Source organism: Lissotriton vulgaris, chromosome 2_1 (assembly GCF_964263255.1).
Source record: "Lissotriton vulgaris chromosome 2_1, aLisVul1.2, whole genome shotgun sequence".
In the NCBI taxonomy this organism is placed as follows: Eukaryota; Metazoa; Chordata; class Amphibia; order Caudata; family Salamandridae; genus Lissotriton; species Lissotriton vulgaris.
Genome location: NC_141687.1, coordinates 2014552837 through 2014573884, shown reverse-complemented (window position 1 = coordinate 2014573884; position 21048 = coordinate 2014552837). Strand labels below are relative to the sequence as shown.

The 21048-nt window shown below is 42.8% G+C and overlaps 1 protein-coding gene across 1 annotated transcript in view; it reads right to left on the bottom strand.

Moving 5' to 3' along the window:
- Window positions 1-1848: 1848 nt before the first annotated feature.
- FSD2 (fibronectin type III and SPRY domain containing 2) overlaps window positions 1849-21048 on the bottom strand; it is a 556003-nt gene continuing 536803 nt past the window's right edge. Inside the window, exon 13 of the mRNA XM_086958241.1 lies at window positions 1849-4754. Within this exon, the coding sequence (XP_086814367.1) occupies window positions 4502-4754 (253 nt within the window). The 3' untranslated portion in view covers window positions 1849-4501. The remainder of the gene's footprint in view (window positions 4755-21048) is intronic.

Below are 21048 nucleotides of genomic sequence, written 5' to 3'. Positions count from 1 at the left end.
TAGCACAAATAGAAGGGACACCTCTTTCCAGCTGACAATTCTAGCCCAATGTGTTTGATACATGGGACTATTTCTAGTGCCATCTCCCCTTCACACTTTTATGAGTATAAAATACATGTCTCTATGGAATGTTATGAGCCAATATGCAACACATATCTTTTACATTCGTGGTATCTTCCGTTCCAACATCATAGTTTGCTCAATATAGTTTCTGTCCTTATTAGCAAATCTTTATGTATTAATACTCGATGACACTCACTCTGTGTAATATAAGAAGCCTGACCTTGCTTCCTTTTTTCTAGTTGCACATACATCTGTTATTCCCTCATATGATCTTCTCAAAAAAGGTAGGCATGTTTTCAGTGCTAATATTTCGTGTTGTGGGTTGGGTCCAGCTATGTTTATCTCTATATTGTGCAAAGGTCTTGAAAATGCAGTGGCGTGGTATTATATCCTCGTCCAGCAAGGGTGTTGGTGTTCCTTTTTGGCTAAAAGCTCATTAATTCCTATGTGTCTTGATAACACAAATAAGCTGTGGGTTGTTCTAACACAGAAAGACTTTCAGTCTGTGATGAAGGTATCGCTTCTTTTGAAAACTCGGTTTCAGGCTCATGTTACTGGTCTGCTCGGTGCTGTCTATAATGGTGCCAATTCAGTAGTTACTGTTAATTTCTTTATCATGCTAGGTTCATGATTGTTGGCTGCCTTTAACTCTGTAAACAGAAGTCAACCTTAATTTTCGTCCTCACTAGCTACAATCTTGTGGTCATGGTAATCATTATATCCATATGATGAATATGTTTGTACCAATCTGAGCAGAACTGTCATCATGCTATTACTTTCTACTTGGGATTGGAGTTGCTTTCCAGGCTGGATGAGCAATGAACTTTAAGCTATCTGAGACTTTTACCAACGTTAAGACCTTTATTTCAATTCTGCATTTTCACATGATAGTTCTAATCATTCATTCCATTCGAACAATCAGTGAGAATTGATCCGCCATTTCCTCTGTGGGGCTCCGCAAGTTTCCATCATCACATCTTCTGCTTATGAAACACTGTTGCTGCTACCTTATGCCCCACTAACTCATGCTATGCCTTCAAATTCTCCCTATTCGCTGGTCTCTGGCTTGTTGGCTTCTATTGCTTCAACAATGATTTGCTCATTTGCAGCTAATACGATGCCCTCGGGACACTGTCATTAACTTCGATTTCTGTCACCTTTGGTGATTTCATCAATACCTGCACCTCCTGTTGTTTCTCCAGCTTTGGCTGCGGAACTCCAAGGTTTATTTTACAGCTGCTGCTGGTACCATTATAGCCTAGCTTTGCTTCCAGCTTGTGCACCTGACTTTTTCATCGTGCTGCATGTTTTAATTAGCCTTAAGACTGTTTTCTCATTGTGCACTGACATACTGAAATATATAACGTTTCCATGTGATTACATATATTCACATATTTACTAGAATGCTATCTATCATCCCATTGGGGTATTGTGTTTTGCTCTACATGCTTACTAAGAGTCCTTTGTATTGTGCATTTACTTATTGTACATACCGCCTCAAAATTGTATAAAATGACCCTTGGATCTCTCTTTGGGAGAGAGGGGCTTCGGGTTCCAGAAGGCGTCGAGCAGTTAGCGTTCCAAGGATGTTTCCAGATGCACAATGCAGCCTCATAGACACAGTCTAGCCTTGTCCTGCAGACATGCAGAGGGCTGGAAAATATAAATGAAGTTCAGGTATGTGACGACAAACATGTAAACACGAACCTTCGTAAAACGGGAAGACTTTGGAGCTAATATGTTTATTAGTTAGTGCTAGAAATGAAAGGAGAATTCGTAAATGTATATGTTTCTTGTTTTTTTATTTTTACATTGTTCATATATTGCTACGTATATATCAACAATAATATTTTTTACATGCACTCTGCGCTAAAAGTGACTTCAAATACAGCTTCACAAAGGAGCTGTGTATTTCTTTTATATGCACACTTTGGGGAAAAGGGTGGTAGCAACTCAAAACAAATAAAAACATTAATGTAGGCTTCGGGCAGGTTTTTTAGGTGTCTAACTTGCAGTCTCTCCAGGGAATTTTGAAAGTGAACATTTGTTACATACAACAAAGCCACTGGAGAAAATGTTCAAAACAATGCTTCTTCTTACAGTAGCCTGTCTCTGGACATAGACAAAAATGTGACAGGATGTCCTCACACACCACTAGGTGTTATCCTTCATCACAGGGATCCCCATGATCTTTAAAAGCCCGGTTTGATGACGAGCAGGCCTACAGCCCGGAGTCAAGGAGGCACTTCTAAGTATGTATGGACCCGTGACATAGTAGAATTAGAAACCAAAGTGATATACCTAATTGACCTCCATGACTACCACTTGATATCATAAAACAAATATGGAGATAAGGGTTGCTAGTACCCCATCACCACTAAAACCATCAACATGTTTCTGCCTGTTGGCTCATAAGGGTGCGTGGCATTCATCTGGACGAAAACATAGGATTCTTACGTATCACACACCACTGTGCAAAGCTTTGTTTCACCCTTCTTTGGCCATAGGTTAGTCTCATCTCCAAATAAATGCGGGGCCTTTCGCAGTGCTATAGATATTGGAATGGGTCAACCCTTTCCAGTCTTTGACTTTCTTGGCAATTTCACTTCTCGTTCTGTCTTGTTAACACAACAGCCATTACATAATTTTCTTATCAGTTAAGTTGAGCAAGGGCATTTTGCCCCTGCACAGCAGAGTCAAATTTCTTTGGGTGGTAAGGATGTGCCTGTGTGCTCTGGGTCTATTTGTTGTTGCTTTTTGTGCCTTGTATTTACCTGTTTTGACTTAGTAGTTGATGATGGAGTATTTTCCAATTATTTGTTTAGCCTGTGTTTCTTTGGTAATATAAGGCTGTGTCAATTCATTCTTTGTAATAAAATAAAATCAGGGTACACCTCGCCTCTCCTTACTTTTGTGTTACTGGATGATTTGATTCCTCTTTCTGTATTGTCTCTATCTGTCTAGGTCTGTATGTATATCTGTCTCTGAGCCCCTATCTCTCTCTCTACCTTCCTATCTCTTTGTTGCTATCTTAAATTTAAATTTCTCTGACCCTGCCTGTGTCTATCTCTATCTCTGTCTCTATGTGTGTCTCTCTGACTGTCTCAAACCATCTGTCGCTGTCTGGGGATCTCTGCCTGTCTCTATGTGTTTCTACCTCTAACAGGATCTTTCTATATCTGGCTCCGTGTGTCTCTATAACTAACTGTCTGTCACAATCTTGTGCTAAAGTGTCTATCTTGAGCTCTATCTGCTTCTAAATACCTCTCTCCTCCTGTCTATATCTATCTGGCTGCATTTTTTGTCTCTACTATCTGTTAGTCATCACTGTAATTCTCTGCCTATTTGTCTTTATTTTGCTTTGCCTTTTTCTATCCAGGCTCTATCTTCGTCTATGCCTATCTGCCTTTGTATCTGTGTTTATCTATATGTTTTTATTATCTGCCTCTATCAGTGACTATTTTCCTGTCTCTGTGTCTCTTTCTATATTTATCTCTAGTTTGTATCTGTGTTTGTTTCTATGTCCCTTAGACTGTCGCCATTTCTCCATTTCGATCTATCTAACTTTGTATGTCACTATCTGTCTCTATCTCTGTATGACCATATCTATCATTCTCTCTACCTTAGTTTTTTAAAATATATTTTTCACACTTTAGCTATACGCCTCTCTAACTCTCTCTAGCTCCATGTCTCTAACTGTACTATCTCTCTCTCCTTGTCTTTCTGTATGTTTCTGTCTATTTATAGGCCTCTACCTGCGCCTCTCAATCTTTATCACCTATCTGACTGTCGATACCTGTGTTTTATATACCTTTCTTTGTCTCATCTAACTGTTTTCCGTCTCCACCGTCTGACCTAGTGAGATTGCACATACTAACAACAGCATGTTAAGTTTACAAAATAATTAGAATAACTAAGTAAAGCCTTTTTCTTTACTGCATTACTTACATTTTTAAAGTCAAATTCTTATTTTGACATCTATATGTTTACTAGATATTAGGAAAGTATTTAAATGAAAAAACATTTTATTAACCATTTTTCAAAAATGAAAACATCTACAGATACGGTCTTCTTTTTTCAACATTTAAAATAATTTACACAATTTAACAACATTGTAACATTTTAACAACTTCAAACTTTGCTGATGCTGAACAGCAGATGCAAAAAAGACGAAACCTATAAGCTGTGACAAAGCTTCTTAGTTTTTAGTTGCACTCTAGAAATGACCTTTCATTCGAGGTAGGGCTCGGACTATTAATACCCCTGAAGAGTGTTAGGAATTTGCTACTTTCCAGGCTCTTTAAAAGCCATAAGATACATAAACAAAGCACATGTAAATATCTTTTGGTTGATAACAATATAAATGTATTTCTTGCAAAGTTGAAACGTTATGCAGTTTCATTTTCATTTCCCCTCTCTGATCAAATGGGCTTTTATCTTATGATTGGAGGACACCCTTGGGAATTTCAATACCATTACGGATTCTAAGAACTCCAGGCTTTTCCAAAGCAAAACACGGAAGCACTAAGTGCTGGAAATGGCTGTTGAAGGTGTAGAGATGTTGAAATGGCTTCATGTTGAAAAAGGATAATTTCCAATTGTCGTAGTCCAGAAGAATTCCAATTCTGTGTGGTGGTATTGTGATCCGAACATCTGGGGTGGTGCCGCAGTGTAGAAATTCGTATTTGTGCCTGTTAATCGAAGAAATAGTTTATTATATCCAACAGCAGATCTAAACAGCTTTTAAAATATTTTTCGGCTTATCTCGCAATTCATTGATGGCGTTTGCTACCCTTTGAATACCAGAGTGTCTTCTGTTGGGCTACAGGATATCCCTGTGCTCAATTAATGTAGGGTGGAAGGCAGTGGACCACTGAATCATCTGGATATGCTACAAACTGGGCATGGATATCTAGATCCACAGTCAAATAATAAAGATTAAGGGAGGGGAATTGTCGTCTTGATCAATGTTACATAACAAACCATACCCTAGGGGGTATGGTTTGCTCTTTTTGAATATCTATTCATCTCTTGTCAGTCACCTGGAACACCACCAAGTGACTTTCCAAATGTACGCCAAAAACACCCAAATAAACTTTTGCTAGGAAATAGCACATGTGATCATGTATTCCACTAGATAAAGGAGTACATGTATGAATGCTGGTTTGTGGAGTGACTGAACCCAATGTCTTACCCTGAGTCTGTGGCCTAGGAACATTCTCATTTACCTTACCAAAGGATAAATACAAGGGAATCATCTTGGATTGTGATGTTTTGTTCATGTTCTAGGTCAACACTATGACTAAAGAGGTCAACGTACAGTTGTCCATTTTATGGAAAATTCTGACACTCCTCTAAAATAACACCAGTTGGACATTTCAAGAGAATTTGTGATCGCACGCCTGAACTATTGCACTGCCATCTACATTGGGCTCCCTAAATATCTCACAGACAGGCTTCAAATACTACAAATTAGGGTAGCCGTAATACGCTTGAACCTTTTCAAGTATTACAACATAGCACCATTGCTAAAAGTCCATCATTGGTTCCTGGTAGAAAAAGTGATTACGTTGGGGGTCCTCTGTATAGTTCAGAAAGCATACTGGGTGAAAGGACCAAATTCATAATGCACTATACCTCATTACATTTCACCAAGGAATATGCACTCTAAGACCACACACCGCATAACCCAATGCACCTTTGTGTGTGCACCTCAGAGTTGAACTAAACTACATGCAATTTAGAAAACTGTTTATAATTGAGGTCTTCAAACTCTCCTACAACTGAGCGACACATAAAAAGCGGGTAGCCATTAAAACTTCGGACAAGGTTCCACCTTATCATTAGACTCTAATACCCTATCGCTTGATGGATTCACCCAAGACCCTAAGCATTCTGTACTTGTAGCACTGAAACAAATGTGTGCACCAATATCTTGCTAAGTGTACATAATATATGGCATTCTTTTGATGAAATTGCCTAACAGCATTCTACAGCTAAACCAGTGAATAATATTGGAAATTGGAATTTGCTACTAGATAATATTTGCGCTATATTTGAATTGCTGCTTCATGATTTAAAGCGTTGACTTTCTTTGCCCAAACAAATAGCAGTTATGAACAATGCAAAATGGACATAATAATTGCTCTGTAGAGCAGTCATTCAGTTTTATATATGATTCAGCGTCTGTGAATGTGTTTTTAATATTTCTATATTTTAGGATATATTTTATGGTAGATTATGGAGGTCTCAGCTATTTAGGCCAGCTTTTGTGTGAAATTGATTGTATGTTTTTGCCCTTCATTTAATGACTGTAAGAAAGTGGATTATTATTTGGGTTGGGTGGCAGCCCACCAACTGTAGTAATGGCACTATTCTTGTTAGGGTCAGTAAAAGTTTCTGTAATTTAAACCTGAGCTCCACCCTTCATAGCTATGGCACATAGCTAATCCGCTTAATTTATGATAAGGTGAAAATTGTAAATTGATACTTGTATAGTGCACTACTCACCCGCAAGGGTCTCAGGGCGCTTGTACGAATACCGCTGTGGAACCCATCCTGGCTTTCCCTGTGAGGCGTCCACTCCTGGGCACCCCCAAGGTGGAGGCCTGGCATCCTTAGCGTTGTGGGGGCCGTTGTGGAAATTAAGCAAGCTATTGCCCAGAGTTGCAGAGTGGTACTCCATGATTTGAATAGGCACCGAGGCGAGAATTATCAGGTCCGTGGAATTTTGAGCCCAAGACCCGCCGAGGCGGGGAATTGAACCCTGGTCCCGGGCTAGACCTCTGCATCAGGGTCTCCCGCTCAAATCATTGAGCCACACTTCTCCAAGGTGTAAATACTTGGGAGTATCAAAACAGTTAAAAAGTTAAAAAAAACACAACCCAATACAATCTCACTCCAATTTATAAAAATAGAGAATATTTTAATGAACAAAATGGCACCAAAACAACAAAAATCCAATAAGGGGAATCGCAAATGTAAATTTAAAAAAGGTTTTTTATAAAAATAGCACTAAAAAGCACAAAGCATCAATCGTAGACATTTGTTTGTGCTAGAATGGGTAAAAGGTAAGTATCAAGGCTGACCATAATAGAGTGTGGGTTGTAGACCAGGACTAGGTTGGTCCTGGTCAAAGATTTCCATTCAGACTTAGAAACTTTTATGGAGAAAAAGCTGTTGTCGAGGAGTCGCTGGGACAAGCTAGATTCAAAGTGAGGCTTGATGACGACAGCTCGCTAAATAGTGGGTTCCTGGTGCAGTCGATGGAGGCAGGAAAGCTCCAAGTGAGTAAAGTCTGTGTCCAGGACATCGGTAGAATGCTGCTCAACACCAGCCCAGTCAAAGTCCTCCACGTTCGGACATAAAACTGTTCTGGAAGTTGGGTTTCCTTCATCAAGGCAAACTAGCAAGCTGAGACCAACTGGTGATTTGGCATTGGCGGCTGCTGCTTCGACATCGATCTCTGTCTATGTCAGTTCTCCAGCCAGAAAGTTAGGAAGAGGTTTATAGGTTCCATATTTTGTAGTTTGGGCTGGAGGAGCACAATCGAACACCAGCCCAAGGATTCCATGACCTCAGAAACAGTCCTTGAGGGTAAGGACTCACTCCAAAATGTGCCACCAGCAGAGTCCAGGGCAGGGCCACTGGAAACTGCAGCTGGACACTTTCAGAAAAAGTGATCTTCTTGCAGCTTTTGTGAACCAACTGACCTATGGAGGCTACGTCTGTGTCCTGGGTACAAGTGGGAGCAGGCCCTGCCCTTAGGGATCTCCTCACAGGACTCAAAAGCAGCTGCAGTCTTTGGTCTGTCTTCCACAGGTCCAGCAGTGTTCTGAAGAGGGTGCCCAGAGGTACCACATATATGCCTGAAGTAGCCTATGAGCGACGGCGACAACTGTCCCATCCCTAACCAACAAGAAATATTTTCTTAAGGGTAACATTCTACCCACTTTTGCAGTAGTTCCTGTGTGTCGAACTGCAAACAATTCCAGAAAGCTTCTCTCTAACTATATTCCAGATGGCAGAACCTTTCCTACCCTGTGTAAGGCTCCAGTGCCCATCCTAGAGGTGTGGATAGGGAAATGAGCAACGCCCCCACTGGATCATACTCAAAACTGGTTCTGGGGGCAGCTCCTCTCCCACTGGGTTTGGTGCCTGTCTGGCAGGAAGGACAATAAAAGGAGCAGGCCCAGATGTGAACTACATCTGCCTGTGACAGGGCAGGCTTGCTTAAAGAAGGTTACGTTCTTGGGCCTGTTATTGAAATATTTGTTACAAATCTGACCTCACCAATGAATTGTATTTGTAATAAATATTAAAAAAATTCCAAGACTTAACTTTTTACCTGGTTTCTAGGGGAAGATAACATTATTAACTGTAATAATGTATCCCAATGCCTTCCTATAGAACAGCTAACCCTGTCACAGTGAAAATAGCTTTTAGTACATTGTCAATGTAAGGAAATGGTTAACATACATTGTTTTACATGTCTTACTTTAAAATATCATGCATCCGGCCTTCTGGTTTTTTATGGCCTACTTAGAAGGGACTAATTAATATTTAAAAGAAGGGTTTATGCATGTCAAAAGGAGTTATTTGGACAGGTCGAATTTGTTGTTTAAACCTGCACAGCCAGTTTACAGTTGACAGGCATGCAGCCAAGTTTTTCATTGCCATTTTAGTGGTGACACAACAAGTGCTACAGTCTACTAGCGAAATTTAACTTACTGGCCTTGATTACATTTGTACCATATACTAAGGATGTATAGGTAAGTTAAATATGAAATGAGTTGTATACGGATTTGACATGTTTTTAGGGGTCAGGGTACATATGCTAGGCAGTGGACTACAGTGTCCCTGTATGACAGTTGTATAGACTAAATGGCAGATGATGAATGTGATGTGTGACTGTAGCCCAAACACTTTTAAATACATTTTCTCTTTCTGTGTGTCTAAATTCCACTTTTTCACATCCGATTGGATTATAGCTTTTAAATATTCCCTCCTCCCTATGAAATTTCTTTAGAATCCTTGAAATAATGCTTTTTGGAATATTTGAGAATATATAAAAATAAAAAGATTAAGACAGTCACAATTTGTTGTGTGGTAATGCTAAAATTGTTTAAGTCATTGTGCATTCAAATGTGTTAAATCAAAAAGCAGTACTGGCATCTTGTTTTGTTGAGAACTATATATGGCGCGGCCTTACTGCGCTTTAGCCAAACCCTCTGTTGTTTCATCTCTGGTACGTGGGCATGACCATCAGAGCTGCTAAGACACGTATGAGTGAACATAGTAGCAATATTCTATGCCACAAAGTTACTACCAAACTCTACACTCACTTTGAGACTGCCAGACACACTTGCGATAACACGAGTTGGGTGATTTTGGAAGCACATCAGTCCATTACCCCAGCAGCCCTGTTTAAGAACAGAGATGGATTTATCGACTGGCCTCTGACAAACACGAGCTAAACGATAATATTCCCTGGAGTAGCCTTAACAGGATTTAGCTACACCCTGTGGGACATCACACATCACTATTGATATTTTTGCCACATTTTTGACTCACACTTGATGGCACTCCTACTAGAGTGTTTATCCTGATCAAGCGCTAGCTGCACTTTCTAAGATGGCGCCTGTATTAATTTAGGGAGCGTGCTACAAATATCCTCCTTCTCGTGCCGCAATCTAAGTGCTATTTTATCCTCCACTTCACCGCCTAGAGGGAATCATGATACCCTGCCGAGACGGCCACTTTTCCCCACTGCTGTTTCTGTCTTCTTTACATGCCAAGAATACGTGCTGTTTCCACCCTCTACGATACGCCTGTACTGAGTCATGATTTCCTACCAAGATAGGCACTATCAGCTAGATTCATGAAGCCAAATTGCGATCGCAATAGCTGCGAATAAGCAATTGCGATCGCAATTTGATGAAAAGGAATTCATGACAGTGTAATCCCAAAAATTGCGAATTTGCTAATGAAAAATTGCGATTTCGCAAATAAATTCGCAGAATCCTGGAAGAAGCCCATAAGCGATTCTGAAATTGTGAGAAACCATGGAATCTGCGAATTAATCTGCGAAATTGCAAAAAAATCGCAATCGCTATTCATGAAAATTCACAGAATGCGAAAATCCGAAAATCGCTATTTGCGACGCGCATTTTAAGGAGAACCCAAACCAGGTGGTAACCAGTAAGGAAAAAAAAATGTTACAAAAAAACGTTTACTAAGTACCAACAGGTGCAGGCCTGACCAAACACACTTATGGAAATGCAGCTGGAGCATTAGGACTCTCACAATGCCAGGACTCTGCATGGTGGTCAGGCGGCGAAGGCTACAGCGAGCAGCATGGAACAGACGTAGGATCCAGGAGCGGATATTCCGCCAGCGGGTCACCCTTCTGGGCCAAACCAGGGAGCAAATATACGCTAAGTACCGCCTGAATTGGCCAATGATCATCAAGATAATCCAGGACCTAGACCCCCTGATGCAGCACCCAACAAGGAGGACCAATACCGTGCCCACACATGTCCAGGTATTGTGCAGCCTGCACCTTCTGGCCTCCAGAAGCTTCCAGGGGATAGTCGCTGTTGCACGGGGGATATCCCAGCCCACCATGTCCCGCTGCCTAAGGAGTTTCCTGGAGGCCATGCTGACCCGGCTACACCACTACATCTCATTCCCCACCAGCCAACAGGACTTGAATGACACCAAGCTACAATTTTACAGCGTAGCACAATTTCCACATATAATAGGATGCATTGACTGTACCCACATCCACATCTGCCCACCAGCACAAACGGAATACATGTATTGCAACCGCAAGTCCTACCACTCTCTCAATATCAGGATGGTGTGCAATGCAAAGACAATCATCACGGACATAGTGGCACAGTACCCGGGGAGCACACATGACTCCTTCATATTCCGGCACAGCGGAATTACCACACGACTGGCCAGGGGAGACTTTGGTGAAGGACACCTACTAGGTAAGTACACATGCCCCACAATGTTACACTGTGATAATGTAGCTTATCAGCACTGGCACTCACCCTCTGCTCCTATCATTCAGGTGACAGCGGTTACGCTCTCCGTGAGTACCTCCTCACCCCATACCTCAACCCTGCAACACTACAGTAACGGCGTTACAATGCAGCACACATACGCACAAGAAATTGCATTGAGAGGACATTTGGCCTTTTGAAGAGCAGATTCCGCACACTGCACAAGACTGGTGGGGCCATCAAATACAAGCCAGAGGTCTGCTGACGCATCGTGGCCGTGTGGGCAATCCTCCACAACATTGCTACCAAGCGCAGGATACCTGTAGACATCTCTGGCAGTGAGTTGGAAGGGGACAACCGACCACCTGCACATGTGCGTCACGCACGCGGGGAGAATCCTGCAGAAGGACACAGGCACCGTAACCAAATCTGCATGAACTATTTCTAGTGCACCCACTCCCCACACCCATTACTTCACTCATGCATGACAACATTAATAATGACATGAGTCAGATTAAGTTAGACTGAATATTTGTTATTGTTACAGCACAATAAAGTGGGGATTCCCCAAACTGGTACATGAATGACATATTGCGTCATACGTCTGTTCTTCAGGAGGGCATGCTTGTAGCAGCAGCATGGCCCCTCATGTAAATGTTCAAATGTTCAATGCCGCCTCCGGGCAGATGCTCCCAACCTCCTTTCAACATCCTCCTCCTGATTCGGCCGTGAGGCAGCAGAGGGCCTGCTGCTGCGGGGGGTGCTACCACTGGTGGCACGGACTGGCTACTATGGCTGGAAGTAGCCTCACTATTGTCGTCCCCCCCCCGCCTGGCCATGGCCGGTAGCCTGCATGCCCTGTACTGCTGTTGACACCTGCTCCAGAGCTCTCGCGACGTCCTGACAGCACTGGACCATTTGGACCTGCATGGCCAAGGAGCATCGCGAGAGCTGGGAGGTCGCGTTGCCAATAATGTAGTTGCACCGCGTGTATGCTGACAGGCGGGTCAGCAGCTGCCGGTGTCTGCGGCGGTTGAGGTCCCGCTTGCTGTACATGGCCTGTGTGTTGGCCTCCATGGCAGCTGTCATCCTCTCCATGCGGTCTGACATTTGTGCTGCATTTCGGTCGGTCTTGTTAAGTTGGAGGTGGATAGCCGCAAGATGACGGGCCTGTGTTTGATGGACATGTAGCATACGGCGCTCAATGGAGAGCCCACCTGGCCGCACGTTTGGTCCCCTGCCAGCGCGGGAATTGTTATTGCGCTGCTCCCTCACCAGTCCGCTTGACTGGCTCCTCACAGCCGCAGGGCGGCGGGTTGGTCGGCGAACTGCTGCTGGTGTTGCAGGCCCCACTGGTGGTTGAGTGACGCGCTGTGGTACAGCAGTGCCTGTTGGCACAGGGGTGGCACTGTCCACAGGGGCAGGTGGTGGAATGACCGCTGGTGCGGCTGCTTGACCTGATGGTCCGGGCTGTGGGGATAGATGTGTGTCTCCCTCTGTGTCCTCTGTGATGTCCTCAATTAGCAGGGCATTGCTGTCTGTGCTTAGGACTTCAGTGCCACCTGTGATATAAATGTATGTTGATTAGTGACATGTTTCTTCCACATTTAGGCTTCCTACATGCATGCAGACTACCATTCCCTGACTCGCTGCAGGATTGACTCTCACTAAACATGTCTGGCTTTATGGGGCGAGATGGAAATTGTGGTCAGACTACATGTCCCACAATGCAATAGCGCTTTAGTGGTGTGCTTTGGCTGCATGACTGGAGTTTTAAATGGAATGCTCTGGAGTCATGGACATTGTTAGGGGACAGGGGGGTCGCAGTCGCATGGCACTTACCTTGTGTGTCTTGGGTGGGTCGGGAGGAGTCCAGCTGGATCACACCCACACATGCCTGTGGATTAATGGTGTCCTCCACTCAGTCCTCGAGTGGTGTGTTTGGTGGGACAGTGGGCTCCCATCCACCTGTCGCAACACGCTCCCCCAGCCTCTCGGCAATCTTCTCCTTTGCCCGCCCTCTCAGGTCGTACCACCGTTTTTTGAGCTCGTCCACGGAGCGCTGGGTCACCCCCACAGTGTTCACTTTTGCGCGGATGCGCAACCATATCCGCCTTTTATCGGCCTCAGGCACCCTTCTGGAGTCTTTACCGAAGAGCCGATTGTGGTCCGTGCAGACTCCTTCGATCAAAAATTCGAGCTCTTGCTCAGAAAATTTAATTTTTCTTTTTCTTCCACTGGAAGTTCCACCTGCAGCTTTCTGTGACATGCTGGATACTGGGGTGTCTCCTGGTTTTCTCCTGTTGGCACTCTGGAGGGGAGCTCTGGCAATGCTGCATCCACTTCAGGCTCTCACTGCTGAATGAGGGTGGAACCTGCCTACTTCCTGGTTGTGATGTCATCACTGTGCTCCGGATGCGACTTCCCGTTTTTGCAATCTCGCAAATCGGGAGATCGCAATTTGCGATTTCGGTAATTGCGAGATCGCAATTTCAACACGGGTATCGGCCGATTCTGCGAATTTTTACCGATTTTTGGGTTCTCGCAATCGGCGATTGCGGCCGATTGCGTTTCGCTTTTTTATCTCGCAAATATTCATGAATGCCATTCTGCGATTTCTTAATTGCGATTCGCTTTTTCCCGCAATTTAGAAATCGCAGAATTTGACATTGATGAATCTGGCTGTATATCCTCCCACTCCTCGCCACCGGTTGCGTTTCCTCCCACAAGTCTCGTAATCCCTTGACGCGACCACTCCCACACTGCACGCGCCTTCTTAAACTCTATGTCTGGAAGGGATCACTACCTCCTGGATCCGGCAGCGTGGGGTAGGTCACGCGTCACCTGGGTGTAGTTTGTTGGTGAGTATAATCCTCCAACCCATGTGGTCTGGAAGTGCACTGTTGGCTACCCTCTCGTAGGAGGGCACCCGTAAGAGCTAGACTTTTGGCGCAGATCACTGCCGCCAGCAGTAACACCGCAAGCTTGGAGATGTACTCTCCGAGCCTGACCCTTGAGCTCGTTTAGCTGGTGCCCTGCCAGGTCAACATGTCGAGTGGCTTACTCCCAGCCGGGGGGAGATTCCTGCAGCGTCAGCTGGTGGGTGCCTGGTGACTTGCAAAACATTTGCAATTGCTTAATATTCCTTAATTGCAAATTGCAAATTGAGATTCGCAATCAAGAAATACCATCCCATTCATTCATATGGGCCAATAGGCCCATAGGATTGAATAGGATTTGGGCCTGCAATTTGCGTGTAACCAAGAGACAATTGCAAATTTTTTCTTCCCTTTCTTCTCATTACCCATTCCAAGATGGCCGCCACTTCACTGTACTCTGGTGCTGTCCGTTTTCTCTACCCTTTCTTTTCATTATTCATCTTAAGATGGCCACCTCCTCATTGCACTCTGGTGTTGTCCGCTTTCTTTGTTTACTCTAATCACCACAACGCGCAGCCATACGGCTTGGTTGCAACCATCGTGACCCGTTTGGCGGTAACAGGCAAACCCGGTGAACTTCTGGTCTGGTTAGCGTCTGATTCAACTTTCACACTTTGGTGAGTGTCTTTCACACACCTACTTTTTCCACCAAGCAATTTCTCCACCAGCAATTAGAATATCTTGCTTTTTCCTGTATTTTAGGATTCTCCATACTCTTGCCCCAGCACTGAATTCTGCCATTAGCGCTCGGTAAGTTTTTTCACTCATTGCCTGTTCTTCAACCGGCATAACTGGTTTTCCATTCATTGACTGCGGTTTTTAATATTCCTTTCGTAGTCACTTTCACTTACCACTACGCACCCAGAGACGCGCTATTGCACGGTTTGTTTCTCTCATAATCTCCCGTCAGTCGAGTTTCAGTTGGAGCTGGTAAGGTTTATTAGTATCTTTGTCACCTGCCCTTCGCACTTGCTTGTTTCTTTCACCCGTTTTCTGCACATGTTTCTACACTTGCTTTTTCACCCGTCCGAGTCTTATTCACTTTTTTTTTCACTGAGTTGTTTTTCCCACATGGTGACAGGGCATCTTTTAACTCCTTTTTTTTGTTACTCTTTTTTACTTACTCCAATTCCCTCCTACCCTTCCTATTGCAACGAGTTGTTGACATTGTTTGTTATCATTCTATTGACTTTTCCTCACTCAATTTGTAAGATTTCATTTGTTTCCGCTGTATTAGATACATACATCAAATTGTCTACTATTGTTTTTCCATAGATTCCCTTGAAGAAGGGCAAATGTTATTGCCCGAAATCCATTGGGATTTTTAATTCACGAACTGATGTTTCTATGGAATATCTATAATCTGGATTTTGTCAAATTTACAACAATTTCCATGAACTTTCAATAAAAAAAGCATCAAAACAACGTTGGAAGCCTATATGCTACTTGAAATTTTTTGAAAGTGGATTAATGTTAGTTTAATTGTGTACTACCACTGAATGCTGTTTATGTTGGACCGAATAATGCCTAGAGTGACATGTGCAGTGCATCAGGTCACCCAGATAACTGTCTGGTGATTTTTTTGTAGTACTAGTAAAGGCTTGCAGGGCCTTTTTCCTGTTGCATGGGTCTATGTAATTTTGATTAATTAAGCTCCTGCAGTGACAAAGGCCCTTCTTGATATTTTTTTTAGGGTTGGGTTCCCAAAGGAGGCAGTATTAGACATAGGTACAAATGTTATGTCTGCATATTTTAAAACACATGTGGGCTCGGTGTGGGGTGACCCATAGGTTCACCACCCCATACCATCCATAAATGGGCTTAGTCAAAGAGTTAAAAAGACCCTGAAAGGTATGATTGGTGGACTCCCTGAAAAGTTCAGAAGGAGATGGGATATTTAACTACCATGCCTGTATTTTCTTACAGAGAGGAGCCGCAGAAGGGAATAGGGTTTTTCCCTTTCTAACTTCTGATTGGACACCCTCTTCACTCTTGTGAAGGAATGCTGGGAGAGACCTTTCAAAGACTCTTTGCACAATATTGTGGACTATGTACTTGGCCTTCATTCCAGGATGATTCAAAATATGAAAAAAAAAACCTTGAGGCCAGCCAAGAGCTCCAGAAGCAGTGGTATGACCAAAAAGCTGCCATGGTGGACTTCCAACCAGGGCAAAAGGTGTGGGTTTGGAGCCTGTGGCTCCTAGGGCCCTCCAGGACAAATGGACAAGGCCCTACCCTATCCTTGAAAAAGAGGAGCTCACCTATTTGGTGGACCTTGGCACATGTAGAAACCCCAAGAGGGTCATACCACCTACAACCCTATCATGACAGGGCTGAAATGGCCATGCTCATAATCACAGATAAGGATCTGAAAGTAGAGAGTGAACCTATCCCTGACCTCCTTTCTCACAACCCTAAAGATGGTTTGGTGGAAGGAGTGATCTTTTCAGACAACCTCACTGCCCAACAGCAGACTGATTGCAAGTAAGTTCTAAATCAATTTGCTGAGCTCTTTTCTCTGACCCCTGGTCCGACTAACTGATGTATAAATGATGTAGACACTGGTGTTAGCCTACTTATCAAAAATAAAATCTACAGACAGACTGACCATGTCAAAGAAAGCATCAAGGGTGAAGTAAGCAAGATGCTAGAATTGGATGTCACTGAACCCTCGTAGAGTCCCTGGGCCAATACAGTTGTTACAGTCCCCTAGCCTCATTCCCAGGGTCGAAATAAATTAATTAGGTTTTGTGTGGACTATAGGGGGCCTCAAGGCCAGCACAAAAACTGATGCACATCCAATTCCTAGGGCTGATGAACCGATTGACAGGTTGGGGGTAACCAAATATCTGAGTACTTTTGATCTCACATCATGGTACTGGCAGATAGGTCTGACACCTGGAGCAACAGCTAAATCAGCATTCTCACCCCAGATGGGAACTCCCAGTTCACTCTGATGCCCTTTGGATTAAAGAATGAGCCTGCCACCTTCCAGAGGTTTGTGAACAAAATCCTTGTTGGGCTGGAGTTCATCAGTTCAGCATATTTTGATGCTATGGCTGTCTTTAGCTCTACCTGGCAGGATGCACTTTCGAACAGGCAATTACCCATGAAAGATATCTGTAGACTTGTGCCTGTGACAGAAAAGCAATGGGAGTGACATAACACTATTGCTTTGGGGTTAGGATGAGCTACAACCTGTAATTTATTAACTATATGGAAAGCAATCAGTTAATGGAAACAGCAAGTCTTATTGTTTCAAAGCAGCCAAGGTGTTGTCTTTGGGAAATATCATTCATTTGCCTATTTATAAATATACCAATAAAGACCAGAAAAGGAGTTCTCTGGGGAGAGTAGTTGGGCTAACTGCTAGGGTGGTCGACCTCGAAACTGGGGAACTGGGTTTGAGTCTCGGCAATGACTCTGAACATCCTGTGATTCTGGGCAAATCACTTAATCTCCCTGTGCCTAACAAAAATGAATGTGTCCTCATGTAATGCAACTGGTGCTATGTAAGCGCTCTGATACCTGATACCGGGTCGAGTTTTGCGCTATATGAGGCTCGTAAAAAATAATATAAAAATAAAATAAAAAAACACTCTGTAAATGGTGTAGGGCAGTTTTGGGGAAGCCGAGACAGGACTTCAAAGTTAGAAAGGAAAGGGAGGCAGTTTAAACACATTACTCTAAGGTAGAGGAATATTTGTTAGACTTGACAGCTTTAGTTTGGTCTTTTCCCCAATTTTTTGTCTTCCTCCTCCACTTTTCTGACCTAATTTTTGCTGCCATTGTGGCTCTCTGATCTTTACCACTACTAACCAGTGTGAAAGTGTCTGTACTCTCTCCCCCAAACATAGTAAAATTGGTTCATCCCTGATTGGCAAATTTAATTTACATATAAGTCCCTAGTAACATGGTAATGCATGTACCTATGTCCTGTAAATAAATGCTACTAGTGGGCCTGCAGCACTGATTGGGCTACCCACCTAAGTAGTCTTTTAACCATGTCTCGTATGTACCCTTCAAACCTCTGTGTGCGGTGTACACTGCAATGCTGATATAGTAAAATAAACATTTTGCATAGCCCACACCTTCCATTTTCATGCTTATTAGTCAACTCTAAAGTAGGCTCTTGACAACCCAGGCGGCAGGATGCAATGTGTCTTAAAGGCCGTACATGTACTTTTACATTTTACATGTTATGGAATGGAAGTGAAAATCTCTTAATTTAGATTTTCACTACTGCACTGCAAGGCCTATATCTCCCAAAGGTAACATTGGGATTACCGTATCACATTTTTTAAGTGTAATTTCCAAATAGGAAATAATAACTGACTCAAGTTTAGTGTCTCTGAAATCCCAATTTAAAATCCAAATTTACAGTGAAGTCGGATTTTAACTTGAAATTTTGCAAATGCTACATTTAGAAAATAAGAAAAAGACTTGGTGACCACCCCTCTCCCCCACTCCCCCCCTGGACGTCCAATCGTCTCTGGTTGTGACTCCTTGCTAGAGCCCATATCTAAGTATGTGGATGTGTTTTTAAAACTATTCTTAACTGAAGTTCAGTCATATCTAAGAGACACTACTGATTTTATCACAATAGTTGAAGGCTTAAGATTTGATGATCAGAAACAGTGGATGGTGACACTTGATGTGACCTCCCTGTATACCCAGATACCACAGGATGAGGCTCTTGAGGTCATTGAACTGTATTTAGAAAAAAGAGCATGACTCCATAGGGTTCCAACAAAATGTATACTCCAATTGGCTGAGGTAGCCCTGAAAAAGAATTATTTTAAATTTGAGGATGTTTTCTACATTCAGACGAAGGTGACCGCCATGGGATGTCCTTTTGCTCCAGAAATTGCAGTCCTCTTCATGGCACAATATGAGGACAAATTTATTTTTCATGACCACCCTTTCTCGAGTAATATCACTCAATGACTTTGTTATATTGACAATGTCTGGTGTCTGTGATCAGGTTCCTCTGAGGTCTTAGAAAACTTCCATGGGTGGTTAAACTCCAGACACCCAGACATAAAATTTAGATTAACTAAAAGTAAAACTAATTTGACATTTTTTGATGTTGAGGTTTTCCCTCTAGAAAATGAGCTCACAGTTTCACTACATCGGAAAGATACTGACAAAAACACAATTTTGCACCATAGTAGCTCACACGCAAAAGGCTTAAAAGACAATCTACCGTACGGTCAGCTATTGCGAATCCGCAGGAATTGTTCTGTTAAAAGTGATTTTGCGCATTACGCTGGAGGCTTCTGTGAACAAATGAAAAAAAGAGGGTACCCTAAAAAAATGCTTAAACACGCAATGAAGCGTGCCTGGTATACTCCTCGCGAAGTATTGTTACAGAAGACAGAAAAGCAACAATTAGAACTACTAGTGTGTGTTTCTACTATTGGCCAGATACAAACAAATTCAGAAAATCATGTTGCGCACATGGCATCTATTACAAAACTTGCAATGCCCTTTCTCACGGCCATTGTTTGCAATGAAGAAAAATAGAAGCATTGGCCAAGAAATTTTTTGACCAGACATTTTCCAAACACAGCAGAAAAGGAATCTGCGAGAGCAGTGGAACATGAAACCCCTGGAGGCTCACCACAAATGTGGGAACAGTGCCTCATGCGATTCTACCATTGAGGGTACAGAGTTTGTCCACCAGGATGTTAAATAAAAAACACTCTATGTTCACAAACTGCAAATCAAAACATGTGGTTTATGCAGTGATTTGTCCCTGTTGAAAGATCAATCAGAGAATCACACAGCACAGGTCAAGAATTAAAAAGAAGTGGTCACTGCCCCCATGGTAGACCATTTTATGACAGCTGCACACACAGAAAGAAATCTTAAGTGGACAGTATTGGTGTCGCTTAATTTATCCAAAAGATTGTTATACATTGATTCAGTGCTTCTGACAAAGGAAGCTTATTTGATATTGAAATGTAATAGTGTACATACAGGGCTCAATGAAATGTCTGAGCTGTCAAGAGTATGTGAACACTGAATTTGTTCTGATTTAAGTAGAGAAATTGGTTAGACTACATGTCCCAGAAGTCTCAGTAATTTCTATAATACAGGAAGCTCAACCAGGAAGTGCCCCTGCTGCTTGTGAACGAGTTCGCGTAGCATGGAGGGAACCCTTGCTTATTTAAAAGAAAGTTTAGATGGGGTGTGTATAGGGCTTCCTTTCAATGGGTTAATGTGAAAAGCATTACTGACACCGCGCCCTCCGCTTTTTGTTCACAAATAGACAAATTCGGCGCCGGGAAATAAGTGAAGAGTTGGGCCGAAGCGGAGCAACAACAGAGTACCGGTAAGGTATGCGGTTATTCATAAAGCCAATACAGTGAATTTCTCATGAGTTAAAACACTATCGTCGGTCTATCGACCAGTGCTTTCTTTTGTTGTAGACGGACGTAGACAAAGCAGTGATTTTATTGTTCCAAAGAGTGTCGCACGGTTGCACGCAGCGAGGCAGGTATGTAGGCTTGCGAAGGCCACTGGTACAAAATATAGGGCAACACTGGAGTAAGTGGAGGGAGTGATTTATGAAATGCTCCCGTTTTACTTTTAGATTGATGCACGCATTTGACAGTTGTGTTGCAAGATATTGATCTTTGGGAAAGCCGCATCACCCATAAAGTCGAGGTAGGTGCAATTGGAATATTATGCAAATGCAAAATATGTATGGCAATAACGGAAAGTCTAATTAGACTTTTGTTTAAATAGGGTTAGCCCAGTTGGTTCCCCCATCATTCTGACAGCAGCCAGTTTGATGAAAACTCCTGATGAGCAGGTACAGTGTTTTTAGATAACTAGTAGACTGAAGCGAATAGAGTAATGTTGAAGTAGGAGTAAGAGTGACATATTAGTATTTTGTTTTGTAGATTATACCAATGTGTATATAATTGAGAATCCCTGAAGAAAGCCCATGCAGGTCCCCTGGGGCTTGAAATGTGTTGGCATTTACAATAATAGGCATAGGCATTAAGACCAATACCGAATACCGA